The 21,667-nt window shown below is 36.5% G+C and overlaps 1 protein-coding gene across 2 annotated transcripts; it reads right to left on the bottom strand.

The window, feature by feature from the left end:
* Positions 1-1,512: 1,512 nt before the first annotated feature.
* LOC113681612 (sodium/calcium exchanger 2) lies at positions 1,513-21,258 on the bottom strand. 2 transcript variants are annotated; one of them, XM_089203400.1, is made up of 19 exons: positions 21,084-21,258; positions 16,222-17,275; positions 14,546-14,634; positions 14,037-14,072; positions 13,160-13,294; positions 12,461-12,588; positions 11,891-11,987; positions 11,644-11,761; positions 11,221-11,445; positions 7,384-7,546; positions 7,023-7,146; positions 6,449-6,590; positions 5,570-5,657; positions 5,013-5,103; positions 4,762-4,884; positions 4,282-4,357; positions 3,925-4,078; positions 3,089-3,264; positions 1,513-2,811 (listed from the first exon to the last, which is right to left on the bottom strand). In XM_089203400.1, the coding sequence occupies exons 2-19, from the start codon at positions 16,936-16,938 to the stop codon at positions 2,680-2,682; spliced, it is 2,814 nt and encodes a 937-aa protein (XP_089059526.1). In that variant the 5' UTR covers positions 16,939-17,275; positions 21,084-21,258; the 3' UTR covers positions 1,513-2,679. The 2 variants fall into 2 exon arrangements, with proteins under 2 accessions (XP_089059526.1, XP_089059525.1); XM_089203399.1 differs by lacking the exon at positions 21,084-21,258 and having other exon boundaries at positions 16,222-17,400.
* Positions 21,259-21,667: the final 409 nt, after the last annotated feature.

Genomic DNA, 21,667 nt, shown 5'->3' with positions numbered 1-21,667 from the left:
CTATTTATTTGTTATTATTTAAATAATATAATTCTTTAACATTTTTGGAGGTTAGTCACTACTGCTAAAACAAGTGTATTTATCAAGAAAGAATATGTCAGATTTGATGGGTTGTTTAGGCAGAAAAGTCATTATTTTAGAACATAACTAACATCATTACCATACAGCTTTCCTTTTATTCATTATCAAATATTTGGTCAATATTTTTATGTTGAATCTCAGCAAGATTGCCAAGTGGCTTAAAGATGAAATTTCTCAAATGAGATAGCCTGATGCTGTCACAGAATCCTCTGCCTTCTATATTGAATTTAATATTATTATTGCCAATCTAATGGGAAGTTGTTACAAGTATTTCTAAGTTTAAACTTATAACTTTTTTCATCATTCAACTATTAAAAAGTTTATCTAGATCTGAAATGGATTTAAATTGAGAAAAAAGGATATTTTCAGCCATATCATGCTATATAATATGAAATGTATCTCTTACTAGTTACTATTTTAACACTAGTTTGTTTCAGTCTGTTTCTGTAAAATTTTGTATCAATTTTCTTAAACCAAAGACTTAATTAAGATTATCATTTATTCATAGTAACATTCATTTATTGTAGATTTAAGTTTATCAGAATGTAAACTATATTATGGGAATCAGTTATGTTGTGAACAATAACTAATATAAAGTCCAAATGTTTCAGGTAGTAATATTTCACATTTATTTTGATTGCAATTTAGCAGGCAGTGAGTGGCTGACTAGCATGAATAACAGAATCCGGAGATCAAAAAGTGGGTGTGCAATTTGACTATCATTGGACGGTATGATTATGGACAGAATCATAACATTAAGTGTTATTACTTTTATTACCAATAACAGCGTACAAAATTTTAGGGAACACCCAACTAGTTAATTCATATCCACAACAAAAAGTACAGCAGTCACCTTTCATTTTCAAAGGATGCGTACAGTTCAGACAGATGAGTTTGGTCCAAGTGCTTTCCTTCCTTCTTGAGTCATGCACATTGTCCTGCTAGGACATATCTCCTGAAGTTTTGATTAACTAAATGATCACTGGTGGGGATTTATTTATCATTAGAACATTCAATCTTTGGATCTGAATCTATGACCTCTTTCCTTTTGACCAAGACTGTTATTGATTCTGATAGAATTCTGTATTTGTACTTATAACTTATTTTTTATACTAATATGTTTATAAGGACTCCAAAACCTTTGTACACTTTTCCTTTGGTTTCTTAAAGTTATAATTGTAAATAAAAACCTAACTTATTGTCTATAGTACTGGTGTTTGTCTCTGTTTCTGGTGACATGAGAACTTGGAGGAAGGGTCTTCTTTTGGTAATTGTTTAAAGGACATATAACAAAACAATTTTTGAATTTGGCTTTTGCATGATATTGATAATTATCAAACATTGATTCTGTGTCATCTGCCTTAGCTATTGGCTTTGAGAGACTTGCTAACTTATTTATGTTTCAAAGTTTGTCTTTGGCAAGAGTTCATCTTTTTCCATCTACAGTTCAATTTTATTAGTAAATTTGTAACATTTGTACAAAATAATACTGACACACCGAAGCAAGCTTTTATTATTTGGCCTACAGACTGCAATAATGGAAATAAATTACATCCACTCTGTTTCTGCAGTAAAGTACTATTTACAACAAACAATATATTTACAATAATCTGTTGATAAATTATTTTATAATGTAAATCTTATATTGCATGTCAAGAATTACTAGCAGATTCAAACTGACAACTTGAATAAGAGCTATTGTGATCTCAGGTGTTCTCTCCTCTGTTGGAACAGATTTCATAAACAGAGGTGGGTCCTGTTGTGTTTGAAAATAATTTTGCCACCTCACTATTAAGAATCATGCATCATGCAATGGCAATCTTCAACTGAAGCCATCTCCTTTCTAAAAATCTCTCAATTTCAAATTAAAGCTAAGCACAAGACTTCCTCATAAATATGACTCTATTTCTAGACATATAAAACCTCCTTTTTGTGTCACATTCAGGCCTCACAGTTGATTCTGTATCAAACCAGGCTTAGTTATGGCAATGGATGGCTTTATTTTCTTGAAGACTTGGAATTTTTAGACTGTTGTAGTGCTTCTGTCCCTAGTTAAACTGCAAAATCCAATTTACACATTGGCCTTAGAACAGGTCACAATTCTGACCAGAAGCCTATGGCCTAGATTTTGCTTCAATGTCTGTGTCCTTTAAAAGGGTAATCCTTTCACTCATTTTGATCACACTGCCCTGGAACACAGGGAAAATACAATTGAATTATTTCTGCCAAGTTAAGGCATTCACAAACCCAAATCTTTCCAACCTGGTATTTCCAGCAACAAAGGCATTTTCTCTGAGATACACCCAATTGTATTTGACCCTTTCACACACAACTCTGTAACTTAAAACAACTCCATCCAAAGCCACAGAGTCCACCAATATTTTCCCCTATGTGCGGTAGATATTGACACGTAGCCAGATGGGTTCAACACAGTTGCTCAGATTTTTGTTCCTTGGTGGTTCAATATTAGTCTCCGTCTCCAATATTAGTCATGTTGCCATTCTTCTTAAGTAATTTGACAAATCAGAACAATTTCAATTTGATTGTCCACACAATGTGGTGAAGCAACTCCATAAATAAGTGTTTGTGCTAAAGGTGTCAAAGACCAACAGGAATGATGTCATATGCCACAAGTGCTGATACCACAACATAACAACACCACAAGAAAACCAAGAAGAACCCAGTCATGTGTTTTGATGTTGCAGGACCACCAAGCTCTCCTCCAAAAATCTGAAAATTAAAGCAAAAGTAAACAGAAATAACTTACAAGTGAAAGCAACAAAGATACAATTTATAGAATAAATATTTCTCTTAAAAAAGATTTAATCCAAACATTTTTTCTCTAATTACACGCACACAGTAACATTGTATTGACCCAGAAACTTACCAATATACCTCAGCAGTCAAAATTCATTATTTCATGAAAAAAAAAATCATGTAATTAAATAGTTTCCACAGGAAAGTACATTTCTCACAATAATTAAATTCTGCATAACAATCAGCTCACCATTCTTCTAATGACAAGGGTTGCAAGGCAAATGAGTCCAAAAGTTGTGAAGACCAGCACAGAGAAAGTTAGATTACCACTGTACACAATATACTTTGTCTTCTTTACTGCATGATAACAAGTTGATATCACCCATGGCAACCCAAGACCGAGAAACACATTCACACTGTTACTCCCTGCAAACAACAAAGGTATCATATAACTAGACATGATCAATATATTGTGTAAATGTCTGTGGAAAAGATTTTTTAAAACTCTGTCTGAAGAACATTTTTATCATATTTATACTTGATTTGTGACTGAACTATTATACTACAAAAATCACTGGTTTTTAATCAAAAAACAACAAAATTCAAATTTTTGAAAAAACATCATGTCACAGTTTTTTATGGTTAATTGTGCATGCATAGTAAGCTTCAACAGGTTGGAAATTGATGTTTGTCTAAATACATCAAGTTCTAAGCTAACAATTCTGTTTTTTGAAACAAAGCTTGAGGAAACTATGTGCTTCAAGCTGCTGATATACACAATTTATTACACATTCATTAATATTTTCTAAATGATAAAAGTTTTAATATTGCACTAAAATCCAATAACACCAAGCATTAAGAACCTCTAAACAAAAAATCAAGTTCACATTCAAACATGTCAAAAGTTTAATTAATCACTATTATGTTCAGTCAACATTAACAGTGTCTCCAGTCCTCACTTCAGTACTTAAAATTGTGGAAACTAAATACAACTGCTGTTACTTTAAGTGACAATAAAGTCAATCTCATGGAAAATAAGCCAGCACAGTGACATGATCAGATAATGACTGTAGCAGTTGCACAAACCCGTGATATTCCCAATTGAGGCATCTGCTCCAATGTCTTGCAATGCAGCAGAGCGGCTGGCAAAGGTATCAGGTAAGCTAGTACCAATTGCTATGATAGTGATTCCTGTAACACTGTTCTTAAGTCCTATGGCACAACCCAGGAGTTTGCCAAGCTGTAAAACAACATGAAAATAAACTCTTGGCTAACTTGATATGAACATGTGCAAGAAAAACCTACTAATGACCAGCTGATTTAAAATACAATTACATGTAGTTACTGTTGTCAGTAAAAAATAGTTATTTTTTTACTTATTAATATATATATCTCTTTATCAATTTATTCATTAAATATTGAGAGTTTGTGGATCAAACATACCTGTTCTACCAATGCAGTCAGTCCCGCTATAACTAACAAAGACATGAAAAATGCTGGCCATCCACCACAACAGTTCCTAAACAAACAAAAAAACAGCAAACAATTATTGTCTACATCTACTGAGGTTTTCCAAGCTGTAATGCTTAACCATTTACCTCCCAAGATCTGATTGTAAATTCTCCTCTCTTACTGCTTAACATTTCCTTGTAGACTAGTTATGAGAATTGGGCATTGGATCAAGGTGACAACTTCTACCTGATAACCGTGAGTATTCTCATTACCCGTTTGGTGGATAATATATGGATATTATTGGGAGAAGTTATACATGTAAGTTAATCACTTCTTAGAGTTAAAGGTCAGATTAAGTTTAGGTCTTGTGTCTCTTTCATTCTCTTCTCTCAAACACATAAAAGAGCATGATTGTGGTGAAAGTCTGCAAAAGCAACATATCAATGTAAAAATAGAAAACAAAGGAGTTACCTTGGAGGAATGAAGGCGAATAGCACTTTCCAGAAAAATGTGAGAAAATGAAGGACAAAGTCCATAATGCTGAGTGGTTCTGTGTTTCCTTCATCATCCTCCTCCCCCTGAATAACCATTGCCCTGATGTGAAAATTTAAAATGGTGTTTGAAGGATAAAACAACTTTGGAACATTCTCGTTACACAGAAATAAATTTAAAAATTGTAGCAGTCCAGGAGAAATGTTTAGAGTGAAATATTCAGCACTTACTCTTCAAATTGTGTTCTCCAACTTTTGGTCAAACTTTGTTCATCTTCTGCTGTCATAATGTTGGCAACTCGCTCCACAATGTTATCAACATCTAAGATGCAAATCAAAATTGAAAGTGAATTCAAATCTGAATATGAAAATAGTATCAATACTAAGACACACATCCAGTACCCTGCTATGCCAAGCTATGTCTTAAAGGTGTCTTTTCTGTTTGTGATGGTAACAATGATGATAATAATGATTGTCGTGATACAAAGTAAGCTGGGACTGTATGTGATTCAAAAGGCATTTTCATGATGCCATTTGCTTTTACTAGTTATGCAAGGTAAATTAATAACGTTACAAATTAAATCAAATCAGTTGAAACATTCATGGATATCAGCCAATCTATCTCCCCCCCCCCCCCCCCTGGTCTGAGCTACCAATACAACAACTTTTGGACAAGTGGCTTCCTAATTATCAAGCAATTTTCTTGAGTTTATAGACTAAGCAACTAACACTTTTCTTGGGTTTAACGACTAAGCAACTTGCAACACATGTTTTTTAAAGAAGCTTACCATTTGTAATGTTTATAACTGCTGCACTTTTCTGTCCTATTTTAGCACCAGGGCTTTTATCACTCAATAACACAATAAAGTTTTTATTCTACAGAGAAAGTGGAACAAAATGGAAAATGTTAAAATTGGCCTTATTTCTTTATTATCTTATTTCTTCTGTTAGCCCCCAGCTTAGTGTCTCTATACTTTAAGGCAGTATCTGTCATCTTAAATTTTTTAATTTTTCCATTCAACATTTCTGTTCTACTGCATTCTGCTATACTGTAAGTTTGATAAAACAGTGTACAATTCAATCACTGTTAAAGATAAACTATGCCTTGATAGAAGATTATTCACTAGGCACACTGATATATTACTAAAAGTTTATGATATTACCTAATTTACAGAAAAGGGCAGTTCTGCAATGGTTTTAGAATGAAAAACATCATGAGCAACTTAATTGTCACATACTTTATATAATGTGCAAGACAATTCAGAACTGTAATCCTTACAATGGATATTCCTCCTCCCTTCACTCATAAGTCGACATTTATTGAATCAATTTAACCAACATAATGATCACAGAATGCATTTCAATGGAGTGTTTTCACACCAAAACCAAAGTAATCATGACAGCCAATCAGAAGTTAGGAAAATATGAAATGGAGCCATTAAGAACCCAAAGTGAAACAGGTAAACTATCTGAAATGCGAAAAAACACAAATGACCAACTTTCATTAGTCTTGGTTTTGAATCTGATTGGTTGAGAGAGTGGCACAAGTTTTCTGGACCAATCACAGAGTGAAACAAAGCAAAATCACAGCAGCCCTGGATTACTTTTGACACTCAATTTAAAATTGTTCTCTAAGCAATGACCACCTTCCTCCAATTATCAATTACCTTACAGTCAGGATTCACTCTTATTATTAGTTGCTTGGATGTTTCACCATGTTGAAAATACAACTTTCCGCCAACTGCCTGTTCATAATCACACTTCTTCTGTTCAAGTTCCTGTTCTGTCCCACCACTGCCTGTACCATTCCTACACAAACAACATACCATCGGATCAGATGAATGTATGCTGAGGTGGATTTTAGTCACCTGACTGTATCATACTACACGGCTGAATTACCAGATAATGAAAGAGAGAGGATATGGGAGGATATGCAGATTGAGGAGATTAAGATGGGATTATCTAAACAAAGGTCAACCGTTTAAACAAAGGTTTAACAAAACTTCATCCTAAACAATCCATCTGAATATTCATTTTTGTGAACAGTATCAAGAGGGCCAAAAGCAAATGGTGGAAGGACATTTATCATCATTATTGACAATTAAATCAGTCCTATTATAGATAAAGCCTGAGACCCACTGATTATGTAAAACCATGGTTTGGGTTAGACATTGTATAAATAATGAGCCCTTAGTGTATTTGTTTTGTTTTGTTTTTTTTTTCACTACTGACAGCACTTACATGGTGTTGTAAGTCAGTGTGACTGTGCCATCACAACCTTTCCTTCTAATTATGGTGCAACTGACATCACCAGTTACTACATTTGCATAATAACTTGCTTTTTCAAAGGAGAATTCACCAGGCTCTGAAAGATAACACAAGACTGCATTCAAGCCACAGAAAAAGTGTTTCATATACTGTACATATCTATTGTTCAATTCTTAGAATTATTTCAAATATTGTTTATTTTCACACATTAAAATTCCCACAGTAGATAGCCTTTCTCTGGTTACAAGGGTGTGTCTTCTCTTATCTGAAGTTTGACTGCACTTCCAATGAAAGATATAGATTAAATCAACTTAACAATGAACTTTGACATTACCATCATCGTCTATTATTGTGATCCTTGCCAAGTTTGGTTCTCCCAATTCAGCAGTTCCTACAGGATTCTTTAACAGTATATAGAAGTCTTTTTCCAATGCATATCCATCATGATGGACTATTGTAATTGTTAATGTCTTCTTGGTTTCTCCTGGACAAAATGTCTGAAAAACACACCAAAACAACATGAAAAAAGGCCCTCAAAAAAAGAAGAATGAAAACAAAATTTTATAACTATGGCGATGAAACGAAACAATGTACAACAGGAACTTTAAAGGTTAAGAGCTGGGAAAATATTATGTTAAAATAATAATAATAATAATAATAATAATAATAACTGTGATAATATCTGTCACTTTTAATAAGGTATTAAAAGTCAGGTAAAAATCTAAAACAAAGTTTTAACATTAGCTGCCTCTGTCTTCAAAATTCCTTTGACACCCAGGTAAAAATATAAGGTGGGATCCCACCAATCCCATCTGGGATCCCAGGTGTGTCCCGGGTGGGATCCCACCTTTTTCAGGTGGGATCCCGGGTGGGATTATGGAACATCCCACATGGGATCCCACCTGGGATTATGGAACATCCCGCATGGGATCCCACCTGGGATTATGGAACATCCCGCATGGGATCCCACCTGGGATTATGAAACATCCCGCATGGGATCCCACCTGGGATTTTGGAACATCCAGCATGGGATCCCACCTGGGATTATGGAACATCCCACATGGGATCCCACCAGGGATTATGGAACATCCCGCATGGGATCCCACCTGGGATTACGGAACATCCTGCATGGGATCCCACCTGGGATCCCGCCAATTGAAGTTGGGATCCCGCCTTAAATTCCTAATAGCATCCCACCTGGGAAAGCACATCCCGGGCAGGATTAAACCTAGAATCCCACCAATCCCTCTCGGGATCCTGCCTCAAATTTCAGATAGTTTCCCACCTGGGAAATCATATCCCAGGTGGGATTGCATCTGGGATCCTGCCAATCCCAGTTTAGACCCTGCATAAAATTACAGATGGCTTCCCACTTTCAGAAAAATCCCTTGAGCGATCCTGTTTATCACTGGAGACCACAGATTTATGAAATGTACCAGATAGGATATCTTATCAATTCCTTTTGTAACCTAATCCGTAAAATTAGGAGGATAAAATTTTCTAGGTGAGCCATAGACCCCATCAATCCACTGAGGGTCCAAAACTTTCCAACTAGCTATAGAACATACTAACACCTCCAATGGGATCCCACTGTCTTACCAAGCTGTTGATCATGATTCCAACAGTAAATGAATACACAGACTATATGTGATAAAGATCTCATAATTTATTTGCAATGAACCAGCATGTGTTTGACTTGTTTCATTAACAAATTTCTTAACCGAACATTTTCAAAGAATAACAGCACAACTCAGCATATTACTTTTTCTTCATCATTTAAGCAGACCATCTACAGTGTAATAAGGCTCAACGTTTAAAAAATTGGCTGTTGTGTATCAAAGAATAGAAGAAAGACAAAACCTCAATAATTCATGTTATCAAAATTTTGACAAAGGTACTGATTGAAAGTTTGCTCTCTCTTCAGTCGAATTTTTCTAAGCAAAGCAAGATCAGAATGTTCCCAAATGTGACTAAAGTAATCTTGAAACCTTACTCATAGATTTATTTCATTGTAAAGTGTAAGCTTAGGAAACTGCAGCGTGCAAGTGACCAATTCGATTCTCAGAATTATTTGAGTTTCAGTTGCGCTGAGCGTTAGGTAAGCTTAATTCAAGCCGTTATTTCTATTCTTTGATAAGATTTTAATCACGTAACGAATATGGCAATTTGTACTCACCACAAACTTCTAAAAATCCTAGCTTTAAATGGCCACTCGATCGTTGTTTGAACCAGTCGATATGTCAACTGTTAATTGTCCCTTCTTTTAATTCCACGGCGCCAACGACTTTCTTTTCATTTAAAACACTCACGCTTTCCTCGTTTTCCCATTGAACCACAATTAAACCCATTTTTAGAAGTGTTATATTAAGCAAAACAGTTGAGAAAAGAAACAACTTGAAGCAAGAGCGGTTAACCGATGAAAAGTACATTCAAAGATGAGCGCCAAATGGAGTTGTCTTTGTTTCCGATCACGGGCATGATCACGTGAACCTTTCACCAAAGAGAATCCGCTGGCTTGACCTATTGCAGTCTCAAGAGAAGCGCGCAACATTATTCTGTCTCTTCTGACCGGTTCTCCTCTCTTGGATGGTGGATACCTTGGATTCATGTTTTGATGATGACATAAATAATGATGTGAATTCACTCTATGTAGAAATAATCGACAAGAATCGAACAAGAATGCACGATTTGTGGCCGAAAGTTTTCGAGGAAAGAAAGACTCGAAACCCACTTGAGTTATGTTCACGGCGAAGGTGAGAAACAACACAAGCCAATCACATTAGGAAGTATAAGAGATACCTAGATGATCCCAGTGTACCAGTACCCAAATCAACAAGGCTTGACCACAACAAGCGTTCATCAACACGTTCCAACACAGCTAGCCATCTCGATTCCTCAGTCGGTCTTTCCAATGAACTAGCAGTGGTGCCAACAGAGTCAAGTGCGTCTCATAACGGAGAAAACATTTGCACAAGAGACAGAAGCAACTACATGCGATTACAGAGGTGCATTGGAATTCTCGTCTGCAAATGGTTATGCACAGTCCGAAGCGTTCCCGAGCTTGGAAAGGGGTGGAGAGGACGAAGATACAAGGTTGTCATTTTATACTACAAGTAAAATTTTATATCAGACCTACAAGGTATAGAATAATTTTGTTGATCGCTGACTCAGAGAAGAACAACAAGTAAACTTTAGAGCTGTTATTATTGAACTGGAACTGTGACTTGTAATTTTCATTTGTATGTAAAGAAGGAATTGTATTTTGCACCAAAAATATAAAGAAGTAACATTTTTAAGGAGGTCCAGTGATTGGGACATTTAAGAAATTAAGTTATGAAAAGAAACTTGGTTTGTACTTCTCACTACTAACAAGTCTTGTTTTAAAAATATTTTCAGATCAGAGTTTCAAATAAAGCAAATCGAAGAAGTCATTTAAAAGGTGTATTTTCTCGAAGGGAACAGTGACCACCTCTGTCTTGTCTGCATGCCAAATGTTTGCGGAGTGTGTGGATGATCCATAAGTATTGGAACTCTCACAAAAATGTTTTGTAAGAATGAAAACAGCAAAACAATATTTTCGTGGGTGGAATAAAGAATCCCAGGTGGGATATGTAACTCCCGACCAGGATCCCGACTAGAATGCATAAGTCCCACCTAAGATCCTGGGTGGGATGCAGGAATCCCGCATTAAATACGGGATCCCAGGTGGGATCAAATTTTCATCCCAGGTGGGAAAGGTGGGATCCCACCACCTAAGGCGGGATCCCACCATTCCCACCTGGGATCCTGGGTGAGATGCAGGAATCCCGCATTAAATACGGGATCCCAGGTGGGATCAAATTTTCATCCCAGGTGGGAAAGGTGGGATCCCACCACCTAAGGCGGGATCCCGCCATTCCCACCTGGGATCCTGGGTGGGATTGCCGGGATCCCGCCTATATCCCGCCTAACATTTTACCTGGGCATCCAAATGACATGAAATCCATCCTCAGGTGAAAAATTCAGAAAGGATTCATTATCAAATCAGCTTTGTTTCATATTTATTCTTTGCCTAACATGTAGGCAAAGTCAAACTTGAGAAAATGTACGTTGGTCAGTGGTGCCTCTTGAGTTGGCCCTGGATTTCATGCAGTTGAAATTGAAGGATTTGTAAGACTATTATTACACTCACCAATGTGCCTTTTAAATTATGGTAGTCCTTTCCATGTTTAGCACTTCCATCACGAGTCTCGTAATCCACATAAAATGTTGTAGCTTGTGACTGGGCAGAATCCTCTGAAAGTTGAAATTCACCATTGTTCTGTGTGGACACAGCATCTCGTATGTTGTATACACTCTCCCTTGCTGGTAAATCTCCATTTATTTTTGGATTTGACAAAGGGACACCATTACTTTCCTGTTAAAAGTGGGCAATGTTAAATACATTTTACAGATAACTGATGAATATCAAATGCAGAAACCATTATCATGATGGTAATACTATTCATTTGGTTATCAAAACCATGAATAATAGAGGATGTTTAAGGAGAAGGAAGACTAAAGTTACTACTAGCTTTTTGGTAATTCATGAGAAAAAAACAAACCAAAAACAAACCGGAAAATCAGCTTTGATGATTGGAACTGCAAGCTGTTCCCATTTGCCATTAACAATGGGTGTTGATGGGTCATAAGGAGCTGATAATTGAAGTTTTTTACGTGGAACACAAGGTGATCTGTTGAAAGGAAAACTACTGTTATAATTACAAATTTGGGAGTTACATAAGTAAAAGTCAACTTGAAAAATAAAATCAGTAGAGCTTACGTAAACAAGAAATTCTCACTGATTTGGATATTGCGCAAACCTTGCTATCCTTTGACTGAGTTGCACTTCTATAGTTAGTTTCTTTGCACTTTTTACAACTGAATATGATGCTGAACTGAAGCTAAAGGTTTTTTCATCTGAAAGTAAAAATTTAACTAAACATCAACTTAGAGAACAGAATGCTGTCCATCAAACCAGAATTCCTCATACATGATTAGGTTGTGGGTGACACGACAAATGATGATAGCAACAAAATCCTGTGATATATATATTAAGGCAAAATGTGGTAAATTTGTAAGGAAAACTTGTCACATGAAATTAAATATTAGCAATCTTGGATTGGCCCTTCTATAATTCTGATTGGAGTTACAAGGGTAGATTTCCATTTTTAAAATGGTAAAAGCACACAACTCTCACATTAAGCTGGAAATGATTCTGCAAAAAAAAATTACCATCTTCATTTACATCATCATTTCTGAAATGTTCTCAAAATTAACTGACTACAAAATAAGATATACTAGAACCCACCTTAAAAATCATCATATATTACACTTAATAAATAAGGCATTTTTATTGAGAAGGGCATGGGATATGCATACTGTTAAGTTACCTCCACCAAAAACTCTAGACCCATAAAGAGATTTTGATAGCATATTTAATTGTTCCTCCTGGTCCTTAACAGGTTCTTTTATACCAGGTTTCTGTCTTGTGATGCTGCGTAATGCAGCATGTCGAAAGCTGTAAATAAATCAAATAAGTTAAGAGGTTAAGTCTTTAGCCACAAAGGATGACAGTCCATTGCCAGTTTTGGCTGACAAAACTTGGAAGTAACCTGCTTCATTGCTTTCCCAATGAGTAGCCATTACATGACCATTACCTCTGACTGGAAAGACACTCAATGAGTGTTTATTGTACCACCCAATAGCCCCACTAAAGCAATAACTAACCAAAGCCTGCAGTGTTGAAACTAAGAAATTAGGCTGCTGGCTGAAATTTCAAGTAAGGAAACTCGAATATAGCTTTCAATATCAAACAATTGTCATTGTATAACCTAAGAAGTGTCTGTTGTGCTTTACCAAACAACTGCTTTTTCATTTCACCAGCAACCAGTTCTGAGCAACAAATCCTGTGCCTGTATCAGAACCTCAAAATTAGGGCTCCTTTCTAAAAACCAACCACACTTCTCCCCAAAGAAAAATCAATAGTGGGAAAAACATCAAATAAGCAATTGAAAGTGTGAAAATCCCTTTGTTTTTCAAACAGAAGAACATCAATGCTCAAACAAACATTTATAGTACAATAATATTACCGTGCTCTGGTTGAAGCACTGTTTTGTGGTTGCTGGGTCATCTGTTTAAACTGCTTCAGGGCCAAGGCAACATCAGCTACTGTTTTATTGTCATTATAATCAGGATTTGATTCTTTCCACAAATTCACGACACCCCTAGAAACAATGAAGAAGTTTGATTGGTAAGAAAATGTTGACCTTCACCTTGACAAGATCTGCAGAATGATTACATTTCTTTAAAGAAACTTCAAGGTCATGAGGGTTTCACAAACCAGTTGGATTCCTATTCTAAATTTATCCTTCAACATACAGTATATCTTAATCCAACAAACAAAGAAAGCTCAAATTAAATGATGTTCTAAATAAATTACCTAAATAAAAATCATGTTACTGTTGAAACAAATGCAGAAGCCACCTGGAAAGATAATGCCTAGAAACCATTGTTGTTTATTGCTTGGAAGGGGGGGGGGGGAGAAGGAGGAAGGAAGGTCAGAGGATTTTGTATTGTGTCACAATAAAATTTACCTGATCCACCCATAAGGTTCTGTAATTCCCATGACTCCCCCCCCTCCCCCCATATGCATTAGTAGTTAATTGACAGTCAATTTTCTGTAGTTCCCACTTTGCACTCTGTTGGACACAACTGATCCTTACTACAACCCCCCTAAAAAATGATGTGGTTCCCCCCAAATCCCTCAACCCTCCCTCCCTCCCTCCCTCCCCCACCTCCCAGGAAATGAATATTGAATGCTCCCTTATGTCCACTAAATATGTGATAACAATTGCACTTTAATTTCAGATATATTTTGTGAAAACAAAATATGATTTGCTTGGCTTGTGATATAAAACCTAAATAACAATAAAAATACAAAAATAATATTGTCAATATTACACTAACCTTATTCTATCCTTGCTTCCATTCAACTCATTTTCACTTTGAAACAAAAGTGTAAGTATATTTAATATTAGGCCACTTGGAATTGACATATGATACATAAAAGTGGAGTGTTTAGTATGAATACTAGACTTTGATAGCTAGCAAACGGCCTTTCTTTCTCTTGTAGGGAAATTTAGGACCGATAAAACACTCCTTACCACAAGCATTTGGCAAGGATACTAAAAGGAAGGGTAGTATATCCGAACCTTTGAATTTCCCATTTAGACAGCGGGTTAGAGTGTTCAGTTCACGTAAAAACTCTGTGCAATACACGATTTTTATTTCATAAAGGAGATTTTTGTTGTAAAAAGTAATGCTAGGAAATACTTGAGCCCTTATTTCTTGAAAATTACACTCTCTATTTCAACAAACACAAAAAGTAATAAAATAGCATAGATAAATTTACTGGTGAAGAGGATTTACCATATGAGTGTTTGGTTAGAACGTAGAGTAATGTTATTCATGCTTACCTAAATCTTTGCTGCTCTAAAGCTCTTAGTTCCATTGAACGATGAGTCATCATTGGACTCCCAGGTTCTGTGAGCCCAATCACGCGAACCTAAACAACAAAGAAACAAATAGCGTCTGAATTTCCAATCCCTGCATTCTTCGTCAAAAAGAACTGACAAGCTGAAATTTGTAACTCCCTGACGTAAGTGTCCAACAGTTCAGCATGTTAAATGCTTAAAAGAGCAGCATAACTTATACCACTCAATTGTACCACTCATATTGAAGGAACGTTTGATAAAAATATGAAAGACTTGGGCTCGAGCAAAAACTGTGATCCAGTGAAACCATTACTGTACCGTTGCCGAGCCTTGCAAAGAACGATCAGCGGCCCTCGCGCGGAGCTTGCGCGGAGCGTGGATTTTTGTAGAACTTGTACTTATCAAGTCTTCCCGCGAAACTTTGGCGGTAAAAAGTTTCTCAGCTGATCACACGGGGAAATAGGCCGAAGCAAACAAATTCTTATTGTTGTTTGCAAGGAAATTATTTAACAGACACTTCTGCTTCGGTTGTATCGAAACAGGTACTGTTTCAAAATCCAGACTCGAAGACGATAACAAGAAAACGGTAAGTAAACACTCAAATTTGTTAACATCGGGCAAAAATAGGAAGAAAATTTTTATTTTGATGAGGTTTTCTTCTTTGCATCATCTAATAAAATTGTACGATGGCATAATCATATTTCATTGTAGGCATCGTACTCGTATTTGTTATTAGAGTGTCATAATCGCAACAAACTAAGCTTTTACAAGTGACTAATAACATTCTTCTTAATTGGAATGTAATCAGGGATAACCGATTACCTCGGATGTGGTCAGAAAATAAATATGGTGAACGCTTGGTTTTTGTCTCGGATTAACTGCACTGGCTTAAAATTGAAAGGAGCAAACTGATGCGGTTTGTTGCTCTAAATTAATACTGCGTACTATCCTCGTAGTTAGTGACTCATGTTCATTAGTAAAAATCAAGAAAAAAACTGTATCGCTTAACTTCCTAATTATTAGAAGTGATCATCGAAAATAAAGCCCAGAAACTTGCGAAAAACTGCAGAAGTGATGAACACAATGATTAAAATTCGAAATGGTTGAGCGAAATCAATACGAAGCAGTCAAAGAGAGATTAAAATGCATTTTTTTTTTATCGAATGTGGATAGGAGCAATGTTTCAGCCTTGGTTAGCGAGCAAAAGAAACTGCAATCTTACTGAGCCCCGTAAAACGTACTTCCTTATTTTGAAAGTTACTTATCTCACCAACTGTCTTAATTAATTAATTAACTCCGTGAGTAACATAGTACTATCCCGTGAAACAAAACCGTTGCAGTGACAGATCATTGTAATTAACGTTGTTTATGAAAAGGAGTGTGTTTGTTTGGAGAGAGACAATGTGAACGTTTGTGTATGATTTGTTAATCTTCGTAAGGTTGAAGTTAACGCTAAAATACGAATTTCGCTTAATGACGTCGATAGCCAGTGGAAATTTTTACAGAGGAATTTAGAAAACAAACAAGTAGAAAAGTAAACAGAGTTGAAGTACTGCGAATTCTCACGGAAACCGGATTGCCGCTGTAATTGTATTGAACAGTATTCACTAATTGAACGGGACAATGTGCTTAAATTCAAATTATATCAATCTACTTACCTCGGGACTTTCAACGCTTATAATTCTGCCTCGCTTACACCACCAGCCGTTATCCTGACACCAAGATGTGATGACAAGAAGAGGAAAAAAACTCAGCGTCACGAACGCTTCCCATAACTCGATCTCGTCAGGCGAGGACCATTTCAACACCACCAACAGCCAGACATACGCGAACAGCGACCACACAGAAGTGACAATAAAGACTCCCAATTCGCGAATCTTTTTTACGGTTCCGCTGGGGACACTTACCACACATAGTGCCGTGATAAGAAGCAGATTAAATGAAGCTGATCCGATTATGGTAAAAGTACCAAGACCATCTTTGTCCTCCTGTGATGCGTCCGGTACGTTTCCTAGATTTTGAACCGTCTCTACTACAGCTAAAAGAATCTCTGGCGCGGAAGATCCCAGCGCCATAAGAGTCAAATTAGCCACGGTTTCGTTCCATACAAATACTTCGATCTCAACGCGTTCTTGCTTTTCGGAATCGTAGCGTGTAACTTTGCGCTTTTTACTTGTTATTACCTCTATAGAGCTCATGAAAATATCGGCGATTATAGCGATCCCTAGAAATAAATAGAACATGGCAACTGTGTATAGAAATCCTCGAACTCCATCACTCCATAAATTCTCCGCTGGTAGTAGAAGCCAGCTTTTAAAACACGGAGTTTCATACTCTACAACGTATCCTTTCGAGTAGTTCGTGAAGTAGACCATTATTGTACTTGATAAGCTCGCTAAATTATAACTTGATCCAAAACAAAATCAATTTACGCCTATAGAAGGACTTGACCAGCGCTCGCACCAGAGCCAATTGAATGTAGCGAGAATTGTACCCTTCCAAGCGATCGTATGCACGTTTTCTGTGTCATGTAGTCAAAGACGTTGTAATGGTAACCCAACATTATGGTTTCTTGCTTATGTCAGGTCGTCTTGCTGTGCTAATGAGTTAATGAGCAGCCAGTCAGCTGTCTGGTCATTTTTTCCATTCCACGTTGTTTCTGATATCTGCCTTCGCCGCCATGGATTCGGTCCTCCATACTGTTTACAACTCCTGTGTCAAATAATGCAACACAGAGAACGAATTGTCACGGCAGTAACATTTACTTTTTCCATCAAACACTGTTCGCGCCATGGATTATAAACGACGTCACCACCTGGCCCTTCTCTAAAGATCCCGTTACCTTGGCAACAGCAAACAAAAGCTCAGGTGCTTATGTTCAGAAAAGATTTGTTTACTCGCCTGTCATTTGACAGAGTTAACGATGACAGTTGTTTGAGATGCAAATGAAAATCCTAGGTCGCGGTTATTGACTTTCGTTACCGTATATTGTTAACCAATTTTGTTTCAAACTTCGTTAGACGTGCTCTTCCTTTAACCTACTTATTCATATTAACTTCGTGCGATAATCATTTCCTCGATAGCAATTTACTTGTGGAGCCTAAGCAAATCAACCTTCGCGCTATTTTAATTTAGGAGATTTGGGTGCACAATAGACTCCGTCTGAAAAGTTTTCTTCCTTTGAAATACAAATCTATAATGATTTTGACGGAAATTAAATGAATCGCTCTGGAATTTTACCTATCACGAAATTTTGCCGTCGAGATTTACGGCATGTAATTAGAAAGACCTATTTCTGTCTGGTCGACTTTCATCGTAACAGGAAGAAACTATTTAGTTTTATTATTGCTTTTTTCTGTTCTAATATTTCTTAATTCGCTTCGGCATAAAATGTGCATATTAAGTGATAACTTCCTTTTCCGTACAGTCAGTTAGCGCTTGTGATAAAAAATCTTAGGTCGTTCGCACTTATGAGTCCCTCTTTATTGTTTTAATATCTCCTCTAGATCACGGAAGACGAAAGAGGGGTTTTGCTACAACGCACTTTCGGTTGATCACATATTGCCTTGAGAAACGGAAGGCAAGGCTGGTTATTAGCGATGAGAACCTCTGCTAAATACTTTCATCTTTATTCGAGCTCTTAGCGTACTTCTGCGAAGGGTTTCCGAGCGCCTAAGTTACTAGTAAGCAATAACAGTAATTGACGGGCTAAGCAATGGTTGATGGTCAAAACGGTTACATAATTTACTTTACAAGCGTTGCCCTTTTTTGAGTGGTGAGAGTGCGTTGATCTGTGACAATTTATAATCAGAGACATTTTCGCTCTATCCTTGTGACAGTGATGCTTGCAAATTAAGGGTTTGTTCTTCACTAGCCTGGAAAGTCAGCTGAGAAGTTGTGCTGTTTCCAGTACACAATTTGGGAGAAAAGTTAGCTTCCCTTCTAACAACAGAAAGGTTGAGCGAAGAAAATTGTTAATTGATAGAGGCGTTAAAGAAAAATACAACTTTCTTTCAGATCACAATATAGTCGTGGAAAGAACAAAATTTTACTCTAACGCTTATAAAGCGGTTATGTGTTCTCCGGAATAAATACCTTTAAATCTAGGGCATTTAAGTTACACTTGATTGGCAGAACATAAAACTGAACGGAAAATCCTCAAACAGGTAAATTTAGAGCTAACAAAATACTCCGAAGTAGGAAGCTCTTATGTAATTTTCAGTTCTACTTAGAATTGAAAATTTTATCTGAGAGGATAGAATTGTCAGTGTTTCTCAGCTGTCTCGTCAATGGCGATAGTGAGACGCAGTCTCAACCGTTACATAATGTTGATTTGTTTGTAATGCGAGCGCTGTATCTCCATTTGGTCATAGAAAGCCGCTTGACAAGCCATAAGATGCATCTTTATCACATCTTTAGTAAAATCGATACAATGCTCTTAAAACTTTTTATCATCTAAATCATTACTAATACATAAATTCTCTCATTTTTAAGATAAAACGAAGCTTTCGACCAACTTAATGTAATGGGTCGGTGCTAAAAGGTAAAACAAAAGCACAAAGATACAATTTCTAGGTCCGTCTTCAAAAGAATCAAAAGCAGCTTAGTGAAAACACTGTTACCTCTTCTGCTGATAGTCTAGTTTCCTACTCTAAAGTTAAGCTGTAGGTGTGATCATTAATCAAGTGATTCTATGCAGACTTCCTCTGATCTATTCCTTTTGAACGACTGTCACTTTCACTTCTATCATGAAATCATTTTTTTCGTATTGGATATGGCAATTCCTCGCCTTTTTTACGCTTTGAGTAACACACCGATTGGTCATAACAACTGTTTCGTGAGTCTTTCTTTGCAGGGTGCGTTCAAGTACTTGAAAAAACATTCCGTTTAGTATTTTTTTTTTTCTAGAATTAAATCAGATTTCAACATGTACAATCATATTTCAGTCCACTGATGATCGAAAAGTTGAAGTTTTCTGGCGCACACAAAGAAAAAGCTAAATTTTGGCTTTCATTAAGAAAAATGAAAATGTATGCTATTACTGGTGTTCAATAAAATTAGTTTAGGTTCCGTGATGATTAGGGGAATTTTTTCATAGACATTTCGCCGGAAGTCTCATCAATTTTGCACTTTAATTTTCGCAGAGAGAGTTTCTATGAAAATGTTCGTATTTTCATTTAACTAGAGTTCTAAATCATGTACTATGGTGCGTTCCCTTTGTTTTTATGCGCCATTGTATGAAATGGCACGTGCACAACCATCAGAAAATGTTCATCAAATTTACACAAGAAATTCGAGAGCCAGACGAGAGATGGTTGGGAAAATATGATGTTAATAAAACAAGAATTATGACTTTTATACGTCATTGATATTAGACGTATTTCCTTGCTTGTTCTCGAGATATAACACGGCAAGGACTTACAAATAATAGTTTTCTTCTTTTTTCTCTAACATTTGTTTTTCATATTGTTAACAATTTATAATTTTTAACCACATTCGAATTAGAGTCGTATTCAGTATCGCTCCCACGCATTTATTATAAAATTTGCATGGGCACTGTTTTTTCGAGTTTGTTTACTCAATTCCAGTTTTAAATTTCCTGTTTTTAAAGCTTACTTTACACTCCTAGTAAGTTATGATTGAGGAGATTTGCTGCTAAGGCGCATTTTAGCCGTAGCTACTGGATATCTGACAACCGGTTTGAAACTTACCGGCTAGAGATGGTGATCTTACGGGTAGGAATCGAACCTTCCCCTTCATAAATTAAAGACATTAATCAATCGTTTTATATCTGTGATAAAAGATACTATATTCTGATCACAACTATCACGCAATAACGAAACTAAACAAGCGATGATAGAAAGTGAATCAGAGTTGGCTGAAGTACCGCGCATAGCAGATGGAGACAACGGTCAATATTACGGCTCTACAGCCAACAGCAAGGCGAAAATGCATTGTCTCCGGCTATCTTTTACACAGCGCAAGTCTACATTCATTTCTTCTTGAAACAAGTAATTTAGGCCTATCCTGGCGGGGTTTAAATTAGAAAATAAACCTTGTTACCTAAGCGCCGGGAATATTTTCTACAATGTTTCCATGGCTACAAACACTTTATAACCAAGAATTCTACAAGGTAAATTGCGGTAAAACATTGAAAATCGGAAGTTTTAGGTATTGAGGAAGTAGAGGAAAACACGCGCAACTCGAATCAGAAATGAGGCAATTCCACTGGTCTCACCGCTTAAATTTTGATTATTTTCACAGTAAGGAAACTTATTTCCAAAAATGGTTTACTAAACAACAAAGCGAAAGAAAATGAAAGGTGGTATATTGTTGTTGTTTTCAATGAACAAGAGATATATCTCTAACAACGCGGCTTTAAGTTGAATTTCAAGATTTACCTCTGTAGGAAATCCATTTCGAGTGGTTGCGACAGCGAAGTAAATTTGTACTAATGTTAAGATTTGTATAACAAACGACGCCACCGAGCTGTATTAAACAGTTATGCGAAGACACTTACCAGATGGGCGAAAACACTGGTGGATATTTTCCAAGGTTTTCCCTTGGATGCCGCCTTCAAGATGTTCTTTTACGTTGCCGCTTGTACTGTTGACAGCGTTTTTCACCGACGCTTGTTAATAAGCATGCTGCCTTGCATTGCCTTGTCTCGTTTTGGCGAAAGTACTGTGTGCTTAATTACAGATGGTTTTAATTATTCCGAAAAGTGTTGCAGGTGTCTCGTCGATTTTGTTTTTTTTGTCAAAAGTAGAGGGGGCCCGTGCAAAAGGCCCCCGCTATCTTTCACCATTCCCTGCGTCACAGATGAATTATAGTTTTTTTTCAGGAAGCAAAAGCAACAATCATGAACTAACAAATCAGAAATACACAAGTGGTTCGAAATGTGGTATTTTGTCTTTATCAGTTTGGTTTTGTTTATTATTTTCACCCAAAGCAGGTGGGTCATGCTGTTAATTATCTGTTTTGGAGATCAGAAAACAAAAAGAAATTACTTGAATAGGATCCTTCAGTTTCCTTTGTTCAGTTAACTACAATTTTGGAGAAATAAAAACTCAATAGTTTCCAAGGGAACAATAAACGGAAAAA

Source organism: Pocillopora damicornis, chromosome 4 (genome assembly GCF_964200805.1).
Source record: "Pocillopora damicornis chromosome 4, jaPocDami1.2, whole genome shotgun sequence".
NCBI classification, from domain to species: Eukaryota; Metazoa; Cnidaria; class Anthozoa; order Scleractinia; family Pocilloporidae; genus Pocillopora; species Pocillopora damicornis.
This window is presented reverse-complemented; position numbering and strand designations above follow the sequence as displayed.